The sequence below is a fragment of the Chrysemys picta genome, chromosome 4 (genome assembly GCF_011386835.1).
Source record: "Chrysemys picta bellii isolate R12L10 chromosome 4, ASM1138683v2, whole genome shotgun sequence".
NCBI lineage: Eukaryota > Metazoa > Chordata > Testudines > Emydidae > Chrysemys > Chrysemys picta.
In genome coordinates this window covers 115,790,160-115,813,928 of record NC_088794.1, presented here as the reverse complement: position 1 = coordinate 115,813,928, position 23,769 = coordinate 115,790,160, and the positions used below count along the sequence as shown (strand labels likewise).

General features: G+C 46.4%; 1 protein-coding gene across 28 annotated transcripts in view; it reads right to left on the bottom strand.

Moving 5' to 3' along the window:
* Positions 1-23,769, bottom strand: part of NRXN3 (neurexin 3) — a 1,417,823-nt gene that overhangs the window by 1,311,897 nt on the left and 82,157 nt on the right. For all 28 annotated transcript variants that reach the window (XM_065593434.1, XM_065593444.1, XM_065593437.1 and 25 more), the window contains exon 3: positions 4,429-4,446. In XM_065593434.1, the coding sequence (XP_065449506.1) occupies positions 4,429-4,446 (18 nt within the window). The remainder of the gene's footprint in view (positions 1-4,428; positions 4,447-23,769) is intronic.

Here is a 23,769-nt window from a genome sequence, read left to right as displayed (position 1 = left end):
GAAGGCAAGGGGATAGGAGACAAAGAAAGGGGGCAGTAGAGGCAGCACTCACGTTATAAACCATCCTCTCCTTTTTGGCAGAATTAGTTGTTCCCCGTTTAATCGATATTGGAGACAGCACGTTACTGGCAGAATCATTCAGATAAGAGGCTTATGCCTATGCAAGTGTTTGTGAGAGCATGAGAATAAGTGTGTATGAGTGTGCAAAAGGGACTGCATACATAGTGAAGGGCGTGCAAGTGGGAGCATTTGAGAATGAATGAAGCCCTGGGGACAGATGAAGATAAGAAAAGGAGGTAAAGGAATGAAGGCTTGACAAGGAACAAGATCAAATGGCCTGGACTTTTCTGCCTCAAAAAGCCAGTAAAATGGCTGTCCCCTCGGGGCCTCTGTGCTTACAACAGAGTTGGTTACCCCCTGCATGCAGGCGAGGACACAATCCTTCTCAGGATCCAGAGTAACTAGGGCATCTCCACAAGGCCACACTTATTTCTTTAAATACAAATTCTAATAGCAGCCAGAGCCATAAGAAATGATCCCCTTCGGCAGGTCTGACACCGGGTGCAGTAATCAGGCCCATATCACCGTCCTGGGGAGGCCCAAGCAGGTCTCCCACCCCAGAGGTGGGGGCGGAAGGTGACACAAGTGGGTGCAGTGCTAACTTAGGCCTTGTCTTCACTGCCACACTACATCGGTGCAGCCGCACTGATGTAACTGAGCCAATGTAGCACATCTGGTGAAGACGCATTATGTCGACAGGAGAGTGCTTTCCTGTCAATGTAATTACTCCACCTCAACGAGAGGCAGAAGCTATGTTGGCAGGAGATGCTTTTTCACACCCCTGAGCAATGTAAATCACATCAACTTATGCGGTAGTGTAGACAAGCCCTTAGATATCAGTCTCTCATGGGTATCAGAGCCAATTACCCTAATATCAGAACACCAAACCCCTACCCCTTTAAATGCCCCTTCTCCCCATAAGCAGCAAGATAGAGGCACCTCACAAGATAGAGGCACCTCCTCTGTTCTACTGGTCTATTCTCAACAAATTACTGTTCACCCCAGGCCTCTGGACCAATGGGAAAGAACAGGAGGAGCAGGGGAAGTAATGAACACCACAGGGGAAGAGAAAGAAGAGAGCTTTACTCTCACACGACAGCTGTGCATCCTCATCCCACTTTTATTGGGTCTCAATGGCGTGAACCGATACTTAACAATGATAAAAATATCAATGCACAGAGCTCTGGGCACTTTATGAAGGTGAGCCAGGATCTGTAATCCCGAATTTACAGACAGGAAATCTGAAGCACCAAGAGGGGAAATGACTTGCCCTCGAGGCCACACAGCTTGTCAAGTGACCCAGCTGAGCACAGACTCCAAGAGTCCTGACTCCCAGTGTCCCACTCTAACCTCTGGATGTCACTGCTTTCTGTGTGATGCTTGTGTGAATGGACAACGCCCCCACTTAGGGGGTAGATTGACACCTGATGAACTCATTTCATTTGTGAAGTGAGCCAAGCAGGATCTGAAGCTCGTTCTCAAAGGGAGAGGGGCAGGCCAGCTGCTAGCCATAGTTCCCAGGGGACCCCTCTTAACAGCAAAGAGACCTCACAGGCTGAGAGCTCATGCTAAAAGTAAAGTGACTATTTGCTTTGAATAAGATCCATTTCCCTGCACCTGGCAGGGGCTTGGCCTAAGAAAAGCCTTTGTAACATGTGCTTTGCTGAAGCCAGCACCAGGCTGTTCACAGGAGCTTGTTTTCCTGGGGAATTAGTTCTAGCCAGTCTATTCAACAAGTAAAATTAATCAATTAATCAATGGGCCCTTTACAGCCCTTCTGCTGCCTGTGGGTAAATAGTTACATTAGCTCATAAAATTCCCCAATTTGTCTTGCAAACGGTGAACAGTTAAAATGGTTGCTTGGCAGGGGCCCTGGGCTCCACTCTCTGGCTTACGATTGGCTAGCACACAAGGTAGTGAGCAAGCCCCAGGCTTGGACAGAGAAAATGCAGATCTGCAACCTCTCTTACTGTGGGTAAGGAAACCTGGCTGTGTTCTACATAAAATAGTCCAGTCCTGTGCAGGAACACAAGTGCAGTCTGCAGGGAGAAGAAAGGACGCGACAGGATGGGGCAATATAGGACCTTCTTGGACTAGACCTGTATCAGTTCAAAAAATAAGGTACAGGCAAGCATCGAATTGAGAACATGTGAAAATGAGTGTGGTAGCACATGAAAAAGTGTCTGAACATGACAATAAGAATGTGAGAAAGCATGCAAGAAATCCTGAGCCTGAATGCATGGGAGTGTGGGGAAATAAACACTGTGTGTCCAGGTGTGCAAACGCTTGTGAGAACATCTGAGAATGGGGGGCAGGGCAGTGCAGCCCATTCACACACTAGATGGAGAGCCGCAAGGTTAACAAAACTCTGACCTGTGGATTTCGGTACATCTGCTCTCCCTCTCCAGGCCACCCAGAGCAATGATAGCATCGTTTTCATCTCTGCCCTGTTTACCACTGGCTGGGCCCACCCCATCTGGCTGCTCATATACCCTCTGCAGCCTATTCAAGCCACACAGGGAGTATTTTTGATGTACAAGACAGCAGCCATTTATGGCACAAAATATCATCCATTCCACTGGGCCGAGAAGGGGCCAAGCTACAGTGAGCCATTGTCAGCCTGACTCCACCTTCCACCCCAGCCACGGGGACAGAAGCAGCTCCAGTGCACAGTGGAGGGGCCTGTTAGCCCACAACCCTTCCACATCATCTTCGGACACACCTCTAGCCACTGGCATTGCCTTCCCTCTCCATGCAACAGAGACAAGTATCTGACCTGCTGAGAGGGAAAAGCTCCTTGACTCCCCAGACTGGGGCTGATAAAGCCAGTGGTCCTTGTTTGCAGGAGTCCTGGTGGTGGAGTCTCTCTTTCTGCAGCATCTCAAGGGGCCATTTTTTGCCATCTGGCCTCTTTCTTCCCTATTATCTGCACTTTGGGTATGCAGTGACACCCCCTCCTTGGATATTCATGCACAGAATACAAAGTAACTATAATGAGTAAGGGGCCCCAACTAAGGGGCTGAGAAGGGCTGGGGGAGTGAGATTTACCCAGACCATTTGTCCACACAGATTCTATGGATGAAACTAACAGGGCTGAAAAATCTGATTGTTCAATGGTAGAAAAGCAACAAATGGAATGCAGAAGTATTTTCAGGTTCAATTCTGGTGCCACTGTAATGCCGACAGACCCCGATCATTGGCAGGCGGGATCAAACCTACGACCTCTAGAGCTAAATGCATGAGCCTCTACTGCATGAGCTAAAAGCCATATGGCTGTTAGCTAAGGCTGTAGAGCAGACTCATTAATCTCTCTAAGTGGTCTCGGTGCAACTAGATGGGCAGAACACCATACCCAGGAGGTGTGTGGGTTACACCATGAGTTGGCAAGTTATGCATATGGCTTAGAAGGGAAGGATCGACCCACTTAAAGTAACCCATAGTCCTGCTCCCATTCAAGCCGAAGGCCAAACTCCCACTGAGCCTTCATTCGGAGTCTAAATCAGGCGCCCAGTGGAGCTTCCTGGAGGTGAGGTTAGAATCAGGCCCATTGGTTTCAATGGCAGCAGAATGGGGACCATGGAGCGAGCACTCTCAGTTAAAGGCTTTCCCAGCTGAAGATGAGGGATTCATCCCCCCTCAGTGATGAGAGTGGTATGGGGACTAGCTGCTGGAGTTCTCTATGAAAGAACAATTCCATGGTGGTAGATCCTGAAAATAAACTCTCCAGTTTGATTGCATTTTCTCTCTCATATCTGATTTATTCACATGCTATAGAAAGGAAACTGTCAAGACCCCAAATGAAGAGTTTACAAACCCCAGTGCGACAGGAAATATTTTCACTAAGCAAAAAAATATTTTACTAAGCAAAAAAACCAACAAAACCCCCTCTGTATTTGTGTTGGTGGAGACCCAAACACGGCAACTTTTGGCACTGGAGCCAGAAAATGGAACAGACTATAACTGGAAAGTGAAACTGACTAAGCAAGTTTCACCATCCCATGCTGAGTGACAATTCAAAAAAAACTGAACTATAAAATGATGAAACGTATGTTTCAGCTATTTAAATGCAATAATCACTCTCAGGTTAATAGCAACACGGAGAACAATTTTTTACAAAACCTGATTTTTATCTTGACAGCATCCCTATAACTGGTCTATTTAGTTTTGTGCCAAAAGAGAAATTTTGCAAGGGAACCTCTAGATAGAGAACCTCTATACAAAGACCTTGTAATCCAACCCCCACAGTGCCCAGCACAACATTCGCTCTGAACACTCATAGCCAGCATGGTGAGATTTCTACCCACTCTCATTCCCTACCCCACCCACCCCCCAAGAATAATCTTCCAGCTCAGTGAACATAACACTCACCTGGAATATGATTGACATCTGTCAAGACGTTTTCAGGGGAAGCAGAAGGGAGATGTGGAAAGAGAAAGAGAGAGAAGAGAGAAAAGCATTAGAGACACACACACACACAGCAGCTCAGTATTCTTGCATGGAAATCAATTTCATGCAAACCCAGAAGTAATTAGGTTTGTTGGAAGGCCACCCGTCTGCAGCCAAACGCCCACCCATGCAAGGGAAAAGGGGTTGGCTCCCTCTCCGCTGTGCATGTAAAAATGAATCTTCCATCATATCTGTCTGGAGAAAGTGCGCTTCTGGAATCAGACATACCCAAGTCAGGCCTGTTCCTGCAAGAATATCAGTTAGAATATTCTATGGCGCTTCATGCACAAATGCAAACAAACAAAAAACTCACTGGCCCACAGCAAGTTTTGTACTTCACATAAATTCAAGGAAGTTTTCAGAAAGGGGAAAGGAAACTGCTCCCCCTTTAAGAGGGGTCATTTGAATTTATGACCTGTTGCGGGGCTCTGAACACAGTCCCAAAGAGAAAGCCTCTCCTTTTAATTCCTCCTGCCCACCATTCCAGGTGACCATCCTTCACTGCAGACAGCGGGGTTTGTGCGTCAGAGGTTTGCACATGTTGTCTCTTCCCAAGACTCTGGATTCAAACCAAGAACTGTTCAATATGTTTTCCCCTCGTGTGACACAAGATCCCTTTTCCAATCAATCAAATTAATCCTGGAATAAATAAGTCCATTAAAAAGGAGAGAAGCAGGAACTTGTAAGTGGCCATATCAATCATGGGTTAGGTACATCTTAGGAGCTATGGTGTCAGTTTCAATGCATAGTCCATCAACTACAGTGAATGAAGCAAAATAAATTCCTGCTTCTCTTTCCACCATCATCAATTTAGTCTCGTTCCATGCACTTATACTTGTCATAATCCCTGTGGGGTGAGCCTCTGAGATCTCACAAGCTATGCAGGATCTAGCTAGGTCAGTATTTGAACAGGAGTGGAATCCTCCAAGGAAAAACTCACAGTGCAGCAGGAAGCAGTGCTTCTGATTCAGAAGGTGGCACTCTTCCCTCTAAGTATCTAACCAATGCCCAAGTGTGGTGATGGAGGTGCTGTGCTGCTGGAGGTATCATCTTTTAGATAAGATATATTAATCACCTGGGGTCACTAAAGTTCCCATGCTACTTTTCCCACAAGACTAGGAATGTACTATGCTGGGTGACTTGGCCTAATACCAGCTTTGAATAATATAATTCTTCCTCTCTGGATCCCCTGTCCAGTTTTAGTTTGATATTAGATTCTCTACTCTCTGTCCTAAACTGTTGTGATATTGTAGAATACTATGACACAGTCGCCACGTTCCACCCCAGCAGTGTCTGCATTTCACTGGTGAGCAAGTGAGCCCTGTTCATATTGCCCGTTGTATGTTACTTTCTAAGTGACTTTGGGATCTTTTGAGAATAGGTACACAGGAGTAGGTATACATGGCACTTTATAGATATATTAAACACAGTCCTTGCCTGAGGAGTTAATAATCCACAGAAGACAACATACAGACTAAGAGAGGAATGCAGCATCAGGTCATTTCATCTAGATTGCTTAGGCTATGCATGCTTGCTGGGTCCAGGAGGTTTTATTTTATTTTTATGTGTACTTTTTAACATAATCGTGTTTGATATTTTAGGGAGCTGGCAAGGGAACAGGAAAGGACAGCTGGCACTGAAAGACTGGCTGGAAGAAGCTAGTTTTTAAGTGCAGGGAGGATATTCAAGGTGCAAGGAGTAGAGTGTGCAGTGGGAATGGGAAATGGCATGAGAGAAGGGGAGAGATATAGAGCGGAGATGAACCTTGAACATGAGTGTGGAGGAGTGTGAACTTGATGCAGAAGTAGATTGGAAACCACTGGAGGGATTTATGCTGGGAGGTTGCGAGGGGATCAGAATGGCAGGCTAGGGAGATGGTAGCATTCAGAGAGAAAGATGATAGAGAAGGATGAGATATCACAATTATTGGTAATTCAGCAGCTGCATCAAGAATCCATTCCAGGCATGCACAGAAATCCAGTATTAAGTTCTCCTCCTCTCGGGGACTTCACCCCAAGTCAAGTGTTCAACCCTTAGTGTTCAAATGAATAAACAGAAAGAGGAACCAGTCGACATGAAACCAGACTTAGGCCTGGTCTACACTAGAAACGTAGGTCGACATAAGCCACGTTAAATCGATCTAATCATGTATATGTCTACACTACTGAGTCCCTTCCGTTGACCTAAGTGGCCTGTAAAGTCAACTTCTGTACTCCACTTCCGCGAGAGGCGTAGCGCTTGATTCAACATCCACAGGTCGACATGGGGATAGTGTAGACACTGTTGTGTAATTCGAATGAATTGGTTTCCAGGAAGTGTCCCACAGTGCTCCGCTGTAACCGCTCTGGAGAATAATTTCAACTCCACTGCACATCAGCCAGGTACACGGAGAACAGCCCTGGGAACTTTTGAATTTTCATTTCCTGTTTGATCAGAGTGAAGAGCTCGCCAGCACAGCTGATCATGGGGACTTAAGGCCACAAACGCGCTCCAGCATGGAGTACACAGGAGGTGGTGGATCTCATTGCTTTGTGGGGAGAAGAGTCTGTGCATGCAGAGCTCTGATCCAGCAGAAGAAATGCTGATATTTATGCCAAGATTGCACAGGGGAGAAGGGCTACCCCAGAGACATGCAGCAGTGCCTCACGTTATCTTACTTTTCTTTACTGTCTCTGTGTGTTTGTGTACATAATGAAACTTAACAGATTGAGGAGAAAAGGCTCTTTATTCATTCAACACATTGTGGCTGGTGGGGGTGGAGTTTACAGGGGAGAAAATGAAATGGAGGAGGGGACAGTTTGGTAAGGAACAACACATATAAGTGTCACATTACTCTGACTCAATGCTGAAATTGGTTTTCAAAGCCTCACGGAGACGCAGAGCCCCTCAATGTGCTCTTCTTATTGCCCTGGTGTCTGGCTACTCAAAATTGGCTGCCAGGGAATCTGCATCAAACCCCCACCCCAGCGGAAACTTTTCTCCCTTTGTTTCACAGATATTATGGAGCACACAGTAGGCAACAATAACAATGGGGATATTGCTTTTACTGAGGTCTAACCTAGTACACAAACAACGCCAGCGACCTTTTAAATGTCCAAAGGCACATTCCACCACCATTCTGCACTTGTTCAGCCTGTGGTTGAACAGGTCCTTACTGCTGTCCAGGCTGCCTGTGTATGGCTTCATGAGCCATGGGAGCAAGGGGTAGGCTGGGTCTCCCAGGATCATGATTACCATTTCAACATCACCAATAGTTATTTTGCAGTCTGGAAAGAAAATCCCTGCTTGCAGCTTTCTGAACAGACCTGTGTTCCTAAAGATGGGCGTCATCCACCTTTCCCGACTATCCCACACTGATGTCAGTGAAATGGCCCCTGTGATCCACAAACGCTTTAGGTTTATGTACTCTTTGGCAAGGTGGTCTGGTGCCAATAGAGGGATAGCATTCCATCTATCGCCCCACCACAATTAGGGAACCCCATCACGGCAAAACCATCCACTGTGTCCTGCATTTTGCCCAGAGTCTCTACCCTTCTTAGCAGAAGTCTGTTTATGGCCCTGCAAACTTGGATCACAACAGATCCCATGGTAGATTTACCCACTCCAAATTGATGCCCCACTGACCAGAGCAGTCTGGCATTGCAAGCTTCCACAGAGCTATCGCCACTTGCTTCTCCACTGTTAGAGCAGCTCTCATTTTAGTATGCACTTCAGGGCTGGGGAAAGCTCTTCACACAGTTTCTGGAAAGTGGACTTACACATTCAAAAGTTCTGCAGCCGCTGCTCGTCATCCCATAGCTGCATAATGATGCGGTCTCACCAGTCAGTGCTTGTTTCCCGGGCCCCGAAATGGCGCTCAACCGTGTCAAGGTGATGCATGACTGTCACCAGCAACTGCAAATTGCTCCGCTTTATGTTTTCCAGCAGGACAACTTGTGTGGCATCACATGGTTCCATGCAGCGGATCCTATATTGGCTGGGTAAATATTGCAGGATATGGCACGAGGTGTTTGTAATGCTCGCACCAACAGTGTACAGCTGAGTGGGGTCCATGCTTACCGTGCTATGGCGTCCACACGGGTAACCCAGGCTTACGAAAAAAGGTGTGAAGGAGGCTTGGTTTATTTGCCGCTGATTTCAGGGAGGGAGGGAGGGAGGTAAGTGCATCATGGGAGGCAAACGCCATGTTCCCATAACCATCCGCACCATTGTTTTGGTCCCATAAGGCACTGCAAACCCAACCCAAAATTCCACTCAGCTATATGCACTGTGGGATAGCTACCCACAGTGCAGTGCGCCATGCGTCCATGCAAGCCCTGATAGTGAGCATGCACTCCGCCGACACAATGATACTATGGACACACAAGATCAACTTGCTTTAATCAGAGGCTCAATGATGACTTACATGAAGTTGACTTAACTTTGTTGTGTAGACATTGGCTTAGTTACAGCCCACATTACACTGTCCCATAGCATGGCATCTATGAGCTTAGTTCTGGACTGAACCACTGTGTCTGATGTTAGTAAATTCTGTGTATGGGCCTACTTAGTACCGCTGAGCCCCATGAAGAGTTTGCTGGAGAGCCTGGGGAGGGAGATGGAGCAGAAGAAGAGAAGGGCAAAGAAAAGAATAAACCAAAGACAGCTGGGGGTGGAGGGCACATTAAACAAACAATGGAAGAGGGGCAGTAACTGATGGACTTTTTGGAATAGCACTCATTAAATTGTCTGTTAACTAAAAAGATCATGAGGATGCTCATGCGTTTATCATCTCACTGCTACTCGCTACACAGACAGCCACCAAAACGTGGCTTCCAATGCATCAAGTTCCAAATGTAATCAGGGTGAACAGTCAGCACAGGGGCCTTGGTTTATAAAGCATAAGTTACACTTCCCTTTTCCAGTACTGCTCATCTCGGGGGTGTCCCCAAAAACACAAGCCCCCAAAACTGAACAAAATTCTCCCCTCACTCCCTTATATTCTCTTGGAAAGCTCTTGTTGCTCCAGATACAAGAATTGCCATTAAAAGATCAATATTTGCACCACTGCAACACCTTTGCAGTATTTACATTGATAGCACCACGCTGCCACAGAGTTATTTGCTATTCTAAGTATAAAGAAAGATTGTTGCATCTCAGACACCCCCCCGTGTGGCATCTGTTGGCAAATGCCGACTTTCACAGTGAAACTGCTTGCATTTTATTTTAAAACAAACGCTTGTGAGAGTTGCTTTTTTGTTTCAATATAAAGAAAAGAGCACACCGCCTGCAAGCCCTCTCAGTAATACCTTACAATAATATACCAACACGTGTGCGCCTCAGCTCAAATGGCCAGGGCACAGCTCAAGCTTTCACAAGAGGGCTCTATAATAAGAATACAGTAGGCACGGCTCTGTGTCTAGGAGTATCCCTACAAAGTGAGAAAGGAGGGTGCAGGTGACATTACACCCAGCCTAGTTGGATTTTGGGAATTGATTCTTTTTGCCCTCTTCCCACCCCCCAAATCTTTGCTAACCTGAAATGTTCTTTCTCCCCATAAGCTCAGAACCTTAAGGCTAGGTTTTCTAGTATGTTTTTAAAAGGACTGTATCAAACAGCTTCCCACTCTCTCTCTCTTCTTCCTCAGCACCAGCCCACCTTCCTCCCCTCTCTCCTACCAGTAGGGGGGAGGTGGTAAAGGACTTGCCTGTTAAACTTGGAACACACACAACCCACAGCTAATGAAAAGCCCAATGAACAGGGGGCTCCGTTTCATGTGGTTGGAGGTTTATCCACTTCCTCTGGCTCAGAGCACTTCAAACACAGGAAGGTTTGTCTCTCAACAAAAGGCAAGGCAGGGTTTGCTTTATCCTATACACAAGGGCCCATTTATTGCCTCTTTGTAGAGGACTGAGCTGCAAGCCAGTGCTGTTTGCTTTTGTTCTTTGATGCTAATAGCTCAGTTGAAAGAAGGATCAGCAGGGTTGCTGCCTTTGTCAGGTGCAGCCCCAGCCACCTGGATGGGGTGGAAAAGGAAAGAGGAGGATGAAGAGGATGGAGAGGAACAAAGCGGATAATATTAGAGCTCAGATCATAGCCGTGCCTGTAACAAGTATGTCTGAGATTTTTTGTGTGAATTTTAGTACTGAGAGGTGCCAGCATGGGAGCCCCGGAGAGCAAAGGCCTCTGTTCAGCTGAAGGACGGGTACAGCATAAGCCACAGCAAGGAAAGATTTCCCCATACATATCGGCCCTGTCTCAGGCTGAAAAGACCCTCTCTGGGCTGAATGGGAAGTGAATGGTTCTATCTCCTGTTACTAATCCACCTCATCTCTCCAGAGTACACCTATGTGGCTCTCAGGTTACTCCCAGTTTGAATTACAATGAGTGGGGAGCAATTCAAATATTAGGCCCGGGGGGGGGGGGGGGGGGAGGGGAGAGAGGAGTGGAGAGTTTGTGGGAAGAAAGAGGAGACTTTTTGTAGAGGGTGACATCCAATCAAGAAGAGTCCCTGTGGTAGGGCAAAAAGTGGGCATAGGAGAGTGGGTAGTGGAATACAGACAGGGGCCGCATATCTTGAAGTACTCCAGTTGGTGGAGTAATTTTTTCTCCTTCTTTTGAGCGCTGGTGTGAGGCAAACTCGCAACTGGACCAGGGCTGCTCACTCAGCTACAATGACAAATCCCTCTAGCAGGGCCTGCCATAACTCAGCCCTCAGGCATACTGCAGCAGCCTCTCTCTGGGCAGGGCCGGAGTCAGATGACTCCCCAGGCACAGGTATTGCACTCTCACCACCAGAGCTGCAAGTTACTCTGTGCAACAGCACCACTCCACTAGGAACCCTTCTGCTGCCTTGTAGTGTTACAGACTCCCTAAGCTTCCTGGCTGCATTCAATCCTGTCCATTTTCCTGCCCCACCCTTGCCCAACTCTTGTTCCAGGCTGCTTCAGCTTTGTCCGTGTCCTATTCCAATCCTGTTCCTGCCTCCTGACCTCCAGATACTTGGACTGACTCCAACCTGGCTTTGACCTTCAGCTGGCCTCCGGTCTCTGACAACAATCCTGACTTAGCTTGTCTACAGACTCTGACCCCAATTCTTACCACAGCCTGTCTCTAGACCCTGGTTTCAGTGCTGCTCTTGGCCCAGTCTCGACTCTACATCTGGCTTTGACCCTTGGTACTCATTCTCAACCACCGCTCCAACCATCAGACCTGACCACCTAGAACCCAGACCTGACAGCTAGTCCGTATGTGTATTCCACTGTTGGTGAATGACAAACAGTACTCACACTCACTGAAGCGTGGGCATATGAGGTATTGATGACTGAAGGACCACCAAGCCAAAGTATGCATCAGCGGCAGAGGCTTGCACTAGGGCACAATTTCATGTGAACGTATGGCTAGAACTGCATGTTGCTGCTTTACAGATGTGAACGAGTGGCACTTCATGAAGCGAGGTTATGGAAGCTGCCTTAGCTCTAACAGAGCAGCCCTTGCTGAGCAGGAGACATCCTGAAATCCACTTAGAAAGCCTCTGAGAAGAGATTGTTTGTCACTTTATCCATTCCGCCAATGAAATGAACAATCCAAGCAATTTACTAAATGATTTTATTCCGTGTATGCAGAATGCCAATACCCAGTACACAGCCAGGTAATGGAGACCCCTGTCTTCATTGGTGGCATGTGGCTTTGGAAAAAAAGACAGCTAAGCAAATTGTCTCGTTTAGGTGAAAGTCCGAGATTACTCTGGGGGTTAATTTTGGGTGCAGTCTCAACAAAATCTTATCCTTACTGAATATTGTGTATGGTATATCAGCCGTAAGGGCCCTTACCCTTCAATCCGAAGTGATGGCTACTAAAAAAGGTGACTTTCACAGATAAAAGGGACAGCAAGCACATCACTAATGGTTCAAAAAGTGCCTTGGTTAACATCAAGAGGCCCAAGCTAAGATCCCATGTTGAAGCAGGCTTAGTTACTGGAGGGAAAGTTCTGACTAGATCCTTTAGGAAACATACAGTCACTGGATGGGTGAAAATGGAGTGGCAGTCAACTGGATGGTGGCAGGAGCTAATTGCTGCCACTTCTACTCATAAGGAACTATGGGAAAGTCCTACGGGTTTCAAGCTGAGCAGCCAGTCTAAAATAGTGTGAATCTCCAATTTTTGAGGGACGATCTATTGATATTGAGCTCAAAATAGAAAATAACTTCCACTTAGCTATGTAGCACTTTCTGATGCATTACTTCCTGCTCTTTTTAAGGATGGCTTGAACGGCTACCAAACATGTCTGCTCTAACTCAGTGCCCCTCTAAATACCAAGCCATGAGGGATAGGGAGTCCAGGCTGGCATGCCTTATCTTGTCCTGTGTCAAGAAGTGTGGGAAATATTGGATACTAATGAATGGATGGGCTAATAGATGGAGAGGTTTGGGGAACCAAAACTGTTTGGGCCACCTGGGATCCATGAAGATGATCACCACCCTATCCTGCTGAATCCTCCTGAGAACTCAAGATAAGAGTGGGATGGGAGGGAAGGCATACCTTAAGTGTCCCACACATAGGGATAGAAAGTCATCTCCCTTGGAGTCCTAACCTCATGCCCCTCTGAAGCAGTACATCTTGCATTTCTTGTTTTCTCGTGATACAACCAGGTCCCACAACAGGTCTCCCTAGCGTCTGAATATGGTCCTCACCATGGAAATGTGTAACTCCCATTTGTGGTTGATCGAAAAGTGACTGCTGAGGCTGTTCTCCAGTGTACTGTGTATTCTTGGGAGGTATACTGCTGATAGGGTAATCTGGTGAATGGTAAGAATTGTTTGCAGACCTCTCAGACAGCTCTCACTTTCAGGAGTTTTACGTACATCCTGGACTCACAAGACGTCCATGTTCTTTGTGCTGTGTGTTCATCCAGATGGGCACCCCATCCTAAGAGGGAGGCATCTGTAATCATTCCTGAGAAGAGGATAGAGTGAAGGGGACTCCCACACACATCCATTCTTTCTGGGAACAAAGAATAGAGTCCATGCTAACCTTTCTATCCTAGGAAGAAGTGACTATATCTACCATGACCCCAAAATGTTTTAATCAGCTGAACATAAGCTCTCAGTGTGACGCTGTAGTCAAAAGAGCAAATGCAATCCTGCGATGCATAAATAGGGAAATCTTGAGTATGAGTAGAGAGGTTAGTTTACCTCTGGATTTGGCACTGGTACAACTGCTGCTAGAATACTGTGTCCAGTTCCTGTATCCACAGTTCAACAAGGCTGTTGATAAATTGGAGAGGGTTCAGAGAAGAGCCACCAGAATGATGAAAGGATTAGAAAACCTGCCTTACAGTGATAGATTCAAGGAACTCTATCTATTTCACTTAAGAAAGAGAAGGTTAAGGATGACTTGATCACAGTCTATAACTACCTACATGGGGAACAAATATTTATGGGCTCTTCAATCTAGTAGGAAAGGGTGGATGTCTACATGAAAATAGGCATCATTCATGTCAAGAGCCATGCATCACTCATCTCTGTTTAAGAATGGAATTATCGATTCCAGGGTGACCATCCTGAATCTCAATCTGCAGATACAGACATTGAGTTGCCAGTGGTCTAAGATGGGTCTCCATCCTCCCTTTTTATTAGGAATTATGATGTATTTGGAATAAAAGCCCTTTCCCCAATGTTGAGGGGTACCAGCTCTAGGGCTCCCTGCTGAAGTAGAGAATCTACCTCCTGAATGAGTTATCTTCTTGTGAGAGTGGTCCCTGAAAAGGAACAGGGAAAGGGCTTTTGGCAGGGAAGGGGATAGAAACTCATGGTGCAGCTGCAATAAATGAGATTGAGAACCCATTTGTCTGTTATTTGCCATATATGCCCAAAAGAAAAAAAGCTTGGTAACCACCAATTTGGATTTTGGAGGTCGGAGGACATGGCATCTGGGTTGGTTCGCAGCTCTCGGAGGTCCTTACAAAGGAATTTGTTGTCAGGAGGTTGGAAGCAGAAGTATTGTGTTTGTTTTGCTGAATCCTCTGTTACTTTCATGGCAGATCCCATCCTTACTGGCGGTTGAAGGGTTTTGGTGCTGCTCTAAGTATGTAAGGTTGTCTGTGATAATTCCTCTTTGGTGCTGTAGTATAAAAACCTAGGGAACAGAGGGTCCTTTAATGAGTGTAATGACTCATCCATCTTTCGATTAAATAAGTTGTTCCCGTTGAAGGGCAAATATTCCACTGTAGACTGAACTTCTCTGGGGAATCCCAAGGAATAAAGCCAGGACTCTGGACACATTATGAATGCAGTTGCCATCAACCACAAGGCTGTATCAGCTGCTTCTACTGAGGCTTGGAGGGCTGCTCTTGCAACTAGTCCACCTTCATTAATAAAGGTTTGAAACTAACTCCTGATAATTGGCAATTTGGAATTGCAGACTGGTTGACATAAATACCTTCCTTCCAAGGATGTCCAAACATTTAGCCTCCTTATCAGAGGAAGATGACCTCAAGTGTTGTTGCCTACTCCTTTCAGTGGCAATCTGAACAACCAAATTGTTCTGGGCAGGATGCATGAATAAAAATCCTGCTCCCTTGGCTGAGACAAAGTACTTCTTTTCTGCCCTCTTAGGGGTAGGTACATGTTGCCAAAGTATGCCACATGACTTTGACAGGCTCTAGCATGGCCTAGTTTATGAGGAGCGCCACCCTCCTAGAACCTGTACTCTGTAAAATGTCAAGGAATTTGTGAGGTGGCTCCTGGACCTTCCCCAGAGGAATCTGGACCATGTTAGCAACCCTCCTTAATGGGTCCTGGAAGTTTGTGGTTATCTGGCAGAGATGGTGAGGCTGGGGCAACCACCTCATCAGAATATGATGACTATATTCCTCACAGAACCGGCAGTACTGCTGGATTTGGCTCTTCTTCCTCCATGGACTCCTGAAGGAGCTCAGGCTGGTATCTGGGGGAGGAGGATGGACTCTCGATAGGACCATACTGATCCAGGATATTGCATGTGTGGAGTCCATGGTCCCCAGGCTAAGCATTAGGGATCTTTTGCTTATGCCTAGTAATCCTTGTCCCTCACCCTGAATCCAAGCAGCATACAGAACTAGTTCCTCCTTGTTCAGTGAAGACATGGGGACCTTGTTGAGGGCTTTTATTCCTTTCCCCCCACCACTTCTGTTTCGAGTTGCAAACTCAGCTGATGGGAGGAATTCACTTGCAAGACTCATCTTCACTGGGGGAAGCAAACAACACTCTTTTGCCCCCTTTGTTGTTTACTAGAGTGAAAGATTAAAGTCTTCACTTCAAATCTCTTCTTTGGGGGCACTGGGGGGAGAAGAGTAAACAACAAAATCTTTGGCCCCTTTTAACGTTCCCCTCTAGTCCATCTGGTATCAATGGGCCTTCCTTGTGGGGCAGGATATAACACCTTCAGTTGGAAACTAGCATTTCACAATGCTGGTGTTTCTTTCCTGTCTGGTGATTTACACAGTTAGAAAGGCTTACAATGGAAAGGCTCAAATATTACCTCGCACTATGGGATACAGAGGTTATGAGTAAGATCAATGCATGCAGCAACTCACAAGCATTCAATAAAGTCTAAACATTATACATTCTGATAATTCTAATGCCTATTTTAATAATACTAGCAGATGGGTGAGCCAGACTGGTTTGCTATGCATTTGTCAGTGTTCAGTGAAGACATGGGGACCTTGGCATGAGCTGGCACCTGATCTGCCAGCATCACAATATCTTGGGGAAATCTTACTATATTAAGTCTATGTACCATTGTGGGCCAGGGATTGTATGTAATTCCATGGAGGAGGGTGACCACAGCTCCTCCAGGAAATAACAGTGGGGGGTGATTAGGCAAACTCACTCAGGTTGCAACACATCCAGAGAAGTACCACCACCTGGAGAAGCTCACATACTGGTTCAAACTGGATTCTCCAGAGACCAACAAATAAGAAAGGACTTTTGGATAAATAGCCTGAGTTTAAACTGACCTGGAGTTTTCTTTCTAATCCAGCAAACCGACAGGACCTTCTGTCCAAAGGCGGCCCCAATCCTTCCTGGGAATGTTTGGAAGGACTTTGGCCTACAGAGTCCTCATACAACTGATGAGTGACTTCTAGAAAGCTTTTACCATGTGTGTAGATTCTTTTATTGTTTGAATACGTTTTTTCCATAACGGTTTCATCTTAAGAATAAATGTGATTGCTTAGAAAAAGCTGTATGGTAACATACAACTAGGAGCAATTATGCTGTTTATAGCCTCTGAGGAGCAAGCAAAGCGCAGATGCAGGCCTGTTTAGATGCTCTGACTTGCTGGGGAACAACACAGTGTAGGCAGGGAACGCTGCAGCTTAGAAAAATTCCAGTCAGAAGGGAGACAGATAAGGGTCTCTGCCCAAGAGAGGTGACAGCTGGGGAGCCAAAAACCTAAAATTGTGTGTTCACAGAGCGTGAATACAGGTTGCTCTGAACTGTGACAGTTTCTCCTTGTTCAGCACCAATCACAGACCTGCTCCTGTGGACAGTGCCAGAATAGAGGCACTTTGCTCCTTGGAGCCTGTGGATCAGCACCATGACTCTTAAGGGCTCCTCAGCCTCCAAGAACAGGGCATGAAGCGTCACCTGACACAGAGAATGTCAGGGAATAAGTCCTCCTCCTCAGAGATGGATTTGGATGGGGATTTCTCTCTGGTACTCGACAGTGCATCCTACTCTCCCTACCCATGGTCACTCCTGCATTGAAAGTCACAGTGCTAGGAGGTGCACTTGTAGGCCTTGTCTACACTACTGCAGTAAGTCAACCTAAGTTACGCTACTTCAGTTATGTGAATAGGTTGACTTACCATGGTGTCTACACCGCACTGTGTCAACGGGAGACACTCTCCCGCCGACTTACCTTACTCTTCTCAGGAAGCTGGAGGAGTCGACAGGAGAGCACTCTGCCATCGACTTAGCAGGTCTTCAACAGACCCACTAAATCGACACGGCTGCATCGATCGCAGCAGTGCCAATCTACCAGTAAACGTAGACATTGTCCTAGATGTCTTGGACCAGCATATGGGGGGATGGGACGGGACTGCCCAGCCCAAATCAGACTGTGGTTTCGTTGCACACTCCATCAGATGTTTCTTATGTCTACATTCCCACACTTGCAGGGTTCGGCTGGGAAAGGAGTGGCTGATAGTGCACATCTCTGCTAAGTGCACTTCTCTGAGTCAGTACAGGCTCCTCTGATGGTCATCACTGACTGTGAAAGCCCAGGGGCAGGAGATAGAACTCCAGAAGCTCAGAATCCTGGGTATAATCTATGTCACATATGGGTGGGGGGCAGGAAATTTCTAAATACTAACTAACACTAGTAACTAGCAGGTAACAAAACTTTATATTTACAAATTAGCAAAGGATGGGCTCCTTGCACACTGAAGGGTTCTGCCTCAGAACATGCCATGGTAGAAAGGAAGTGGAGAGGCTGCCCTGCCCCTTATACCCTCGGTTTGGAGCTCCAGAAAAGGAAGGGCACAGGCACAGCCAATGGACACTGCTAGCAAGAACCTTCCGGTCTCGGTGCTTAGAGTACATGTGTACACCAGAGTGGAATAAACATAGGGACCAGCACTCAAAGAAGAACTTCATGGGGCAGCAGGTACAGGACTCATTCTCCCACTTCCAAAGCACAGGTCCCTACAATTTGTGCTACTGGAGAATTTTCATTGCCTTTGTCAACATGGAGTAGTTCTGATTCTATCCAGGAGGAAGCAGCGGTCTCTCACAGTAAGTTACACTGCTATGTTGCCTTTCATTCTGGAGGATATCTTAGGCTTTAAACTCTCGGGAGCAGATACTCACTTGACGTGTTCTACAGCACTGCGTACATAATTAATAAATAGGATCCCAAAGCACTTTATTAACTGTGTGAATATAGGAATCATTCATGCAGTACTAAAATGCAGGCAGCCTTTGCTAAAAGCTCAACATGATTTTTTAACAACCACAGGTGACCAGGACCTTGGTTTTACATCTCATCTGAATGAATAACATTGATTTGCTGCACATGCACTGAGCAGCCTGAATGCGTCACCATCGTACCCTCCATTGGGCACTGTTAGGTGTCACCCCCTAGGGCCTGTTTAGAGGCTATAAATCACAGAAAACAGATTCATTTTCTTTCACCTTGAATGGTAGGAGCCCAGGCTTTGTCCCCATCTTAAATCAAATCATCCACTTGGGCATGGCATACGCTACAACCTGCGACTGTGACATTACAACTGCCCGGACCTTTAAAAGAGAGCTTTCACAAAACTTGGCTTAAAGGGATTATCTACACCTACTGCTTTACAGAACCAACGTGTAGAGCCACTTAACTCAAGTAACAGTAGAACGAAAAAAACCTTAGAGAAAGTGAATTTACAATAATCTCTTTAATTAACTCTCTATCGTCACCATTATTAGATAAAGCCGCTCACTGATTTAATGGCTTTTTAAGGGGACTCCGGTGGAATTATCACCGTCCCAGCTCACCCTGACGTAAATACACACTCCGAGACTCTAGTCACAGTGGCTGGGAAAAACCTGACTGTCTTGCAGCCCACAAGATGCAAAAATCCAGTCTGAACAAGTGAAATTTAATTACTTAGTGCCCTCTACACAAGCTGTTAAGCTGCACTTAACCCCCCTGGAAGCACTGACTGACCAATGCCAGCAACCCCGGGATGAAGCTGGCTTCTACTTCTTTTTAGATGCCATTAGATGGCAGAAGAAAAGGACGATGTGCCCTCCTGCCACTATGCTCTGTTCCTCCCCGTATTCCTGCTCAGCCAGCTGTGCCCCCCAGACTGCAGTGGGGAAAGGCATCTCACTAGTTCTAACTGCACTCCTTCCACACAACAGCATGGTGTGCAGCTGTCATTCAGTAGTATTTATGGAGACTGCAGCAGAGGCCAGCTTTCAGTCTTGGCCTCAGGTCAGCTGTGCTGGTTGAGTCTGTGTACCCAGGATATTTAAGCACAGGTCCGCACACAGTAGTGTATCCTTCAGTACAACCCAACTCAACCTGGCCAGAAAAGAAATTGGGACAAATTTGAGACTGTCTTTGGATAAATCAACCTATTAGTGCCCCTGGCTTGAACCCTCTCCTGTCCCTTGCTTGGGTTCAGCTGCGGAGTCAGATTCCTCTTCTCCGAAACCTCCAAAGGGTCATTGGCTGCCCTAAATCCATTGTCAACACAGAGCTCTAGCCCCTATGAAACACGAACCTTTTAAACTTAGCCCAGGTGCTATATCACTAGACGAGAGGCATAAGTCACAGAAGGGCTTAGATACTATGGTGGTGGGTGCCACAGAAATGCCATAAATAGAGTAAACTGTGCTTTTTTAGCCATGTTGGTCCCAGGATATTAGAGAAACGAGGAGGGTGAAGTAATATCTTTTGTTGGACCCACTTCTGTTGGGGAGAGAGAGAGAGAGAGAGAGAGAGAGAGAGAGAGAGAGAGAGAAGCTTTTGAGCTTACCCAGAGACTTGAAGAAGAGCTCTATGTAAGCTCAAAAGCTGGTCGCTTTCTCTCCAACAGAAGTGGGTCCAACAAAAGATATTTCCTCACCCACCTTGTCTCTCGACTAGGCAGAGTAAGTCCCTCCCATATATACTGCTATCTGTCATTCAATACTGCATGCAAACAAACATCTCTAACCAACAGGAACATTATGTTCATCACACTTGCTAAAAATAACATACCCTCTCGCATTCCAGGGGCCACTTTACCCAAAATAAAGGACTACATTATTCTACTGCAATATCTCAATTGTAGTAACACACACACACACTTCTGTGAGCTGCAGCATGTGGTACCACTGCTACAGAATACTCTAATGTTCTTTCATCTTTTGTGGGAGGAGAAGGGGCTGCCAAGAAAGAAGTTATCTTTGGGTTTTAATAAATGATCCTAGTGAGGAGGTCAAGAAACATTCTTGACTTCCCTCCCAATGCATCTCAATTTGGTTGGAACTGGACACTACAGCCTTCTAAAACTTTCTGTGGCCTATACTCCCCTCCCTCCTTTATGCCCCTTGTGTAACCTCTCTCACTCATCTTTGCACCTTCTTCCATGCAACCTCTTATGTCTGGAACTCCATCCTCTCTCCTGCCCCTTACTCAGACTTCTCTCCGAGATGCAATCTTCCACACAGCCCTTCAATAAATAATCATAAATTGATTGTAGATTCTTACAAAAAGCTGTGTCACTATTCCACTATGTGTCACTACTACAGCTGAACCTGGCTTTCCCATTATAAATCCAATTTTCTCCTAAGTCCTAACTCTAAAATAAAATCAACTGGCATGACATTTCAATGCCTCTACATCATCACAGGGTAAAACTGTTATTGTAAGCTTTAGGTAAACCTCACAACAGAACTTAGATCTGGCCGCTTCGCACCATTCCATTGGCTCAAAAGAGGCAGAAACTGGATGAATCTCCAAGATGAAAATTTCCCCCGAGCGAGGGAGTCCTTAGTTGTTGTCACCAGCCCCTACCACAGCCTCACTGCCTCCTCTTAACCCTGGCATAGGGAATGTGCTAAGAGCATACTGGGGCTAGAAGCACTGAAGAGCTCCTGGGGATCCCAAGCTACCTGCTAGAGTGATCCTGGTGATCCACAACTACGGTACTTTCCCTTGGTGGCCACTGCCATTTGGCATATGCTCTAAAGTAAACCAGGGCTGGCTAGACCCAGCTCCAGGATGGAGGAGCTAAAGCTCCAAGGGTCAGTCCTGGGACCGGTTTTGTTCAATATCGTCACTAGAGATCTGGAGGATAGTATGGATTGCACCCTCATCAAGTTTGCAGATGACACTAAACTGGGAGGAGTGGTAGATACGCTGGAGCTAGAGATAGGATACAGAGGGACCTAGACAAAGTAGAGGGTTGGGCCAAAATAAATCTGATGAGGTTCAACAAGGACAAGTCCAGAGTCCTGCACTTAGGATGGAAGAATCTCATGCACTGCTACAGACAAGGGACCGATTAGCTAGGCAGCAGTTCTGCAGAAAAGGACCTAGGGGTTACAGTGGACAAGAAGCTGGATATGAGTCAACAGTGTGCCCTTGTTGCCAAAAATGCTAATGACATTTTGGACTGTATAAGTAGGAGCACTGCCAGCAGATCGAGGGACGTGATCATTCCCCTCTATTTGGCATTGGTGAGGCCTCATCTGGAGTACTGTGTCCAGTTTTGGGACCCACACTACAAGGAGGATGTGGAAAAACTGGAAAGAGTCCAGTGGAGGGCAACAAAAATGATTAGGGGGCTGGAGCATATGACTTATGAGGAGAGGCTGAGGGAACTGGGATTATTTAGTCTGCAGAAGAGAAGAACAAAGGGGGATTTGATAGCTGCTTTCAACTACCTGAAAGGAGGTTCCAAAGAGGATGGATATAGGCTGTTCTCAGTGGTAGCAGATGACAGAATAAGGAGTAATGGTCTCAAGTTGCAGTGGGGAAGGTTTAGGTTGGATATTAGGAAAAACATTTTCACTAGGAGGGTGGTGAAGCACTGGAATGGGTTACCTAGGGAGGTGGTGGAATCTCCTTCCTCAGAGGTTTTTAAGGCCTGGCTTGACAAAGCCATGGCTGGGATGATTTTGTTGGGGATTGGTCCTGCTTTGAGCAGGGGGTTGGACTAGATGACCTCCTGAGGTCCCTTCCAACCCTGATAGTCTATGATTCTATGAAAGCTGGTTCCACCATGGATGCCCCTTCTTCTCTTCTGTGTCCAGCTGAAACAGAGTAAAAAAGAAATATGGCCCATGGGGTTTCATCTATTACCAGTATTATCTGCAATACTGATAAACCGATTGAAAGACTGGGTCTTCATCCAGCATACTCCATGTGCCTGAATGGTATGGGCGCTCCTATTTAGGGGCCGGTCCTGTGGGGTGCTAAGCATCTTGACTGTCTCTTGACCCTGCAGGATTGAGCACTGAGAGCATATATTTTTTAGGTCAGGGACTATCCTATCCATATTCTTATACCATACCCATCACAGTGGTATCTGAGCACCTTTCAGAGATGCATTAAGCAACCTGACTGACATCTGTCATACATGATGTCTTCTCCATTTCTCTCTTCTCCCCAGGGAAAAGTTATGGATGGAATTTGTTACTGTTGTGATGACGTGCTACGCACTTTTAATCTGTAACGGCCAGGCTGGAGGAGCACGCCTAGCACACAAAAGTACGGAAGTGGTGAGTTCTGAAGTGGTTCTTAGTTCCTGTGAGAGTGAGCAGCTGTATGTGTCTTCTCTATGCATGCTGGGGACACTTGGTACATAGCAATACAAACAGCAGAACAAGGAGTTGACACAGGAAAAGTTAGAGAGAAGGAAGAAGTGATGATGATTAAGCAAAGAAAGGACTGGTAAAGCATGTGAATCAGCCAGGGCTCTAATTTATTTGCTGTACCCAGCCTTCAACTGAATACAACAAATCCCTGGGTAAGTCTGACAGAGTTATTAGAGGATGCTAATATTCCCCCCAGAGTAATCTGGAGAAGCACAGCTAGAGCTAAGGCTAGCTTGGGAAAGGAGGGCGAGGATGGGACCCTTCAATCCTACCAGACTCTGCCTGTCAGTGCTGTCTGCTCCTCTCCAGACCAGGCTGGACAGGATGAAGCAGCAGGATGATGGGAAAGGACGCAAGGTTGAAACCTCCCCACCCCCATCTCTGCTGCTGTCCTAATTTTGCATGGGAGGGGTTGGGGGAGAGAGAGACAGAGAGAGATTTCATTCTGCTGCTTTATGAACTATGCCACTTGAGCACTTTTCACCTCAGGAAACATCCAGGATTATGAACCAAGGTGGGGAGGAAGGTCTCATCCCACAAGGTCCCACCTGATATTGCTTAAGCAATAAAGCTGAAGGGGCTGTACCCGAGGTTGGCCATACTGTGTGCGAAGGTAGGGGGTGCTCCCTCATCCATTTACCCTGGGGCTTTCCATTTCCTTATGCAAACATTCCTCCTCTATTGAATCATAACAATTAGAGACAGAAGCATCCACAAGTCCATCTAACTGCAGGGTGGCAAACCATCCCCAGAGAAAGGAGGCATATTTGACATTAAAAGGATACTACACTGGATGTTGGCTAAAAAGTCAGATACAGTAACTTACAGAGAGTCATTTTATTACCGTTACCCAGAAATTCTGCCAAGCATTATCATCTCCTCTGATTAATATTAGCATTGTTATACCTATCCCTGAGGCTCCCACCATCCCTGCAGTGTCTGG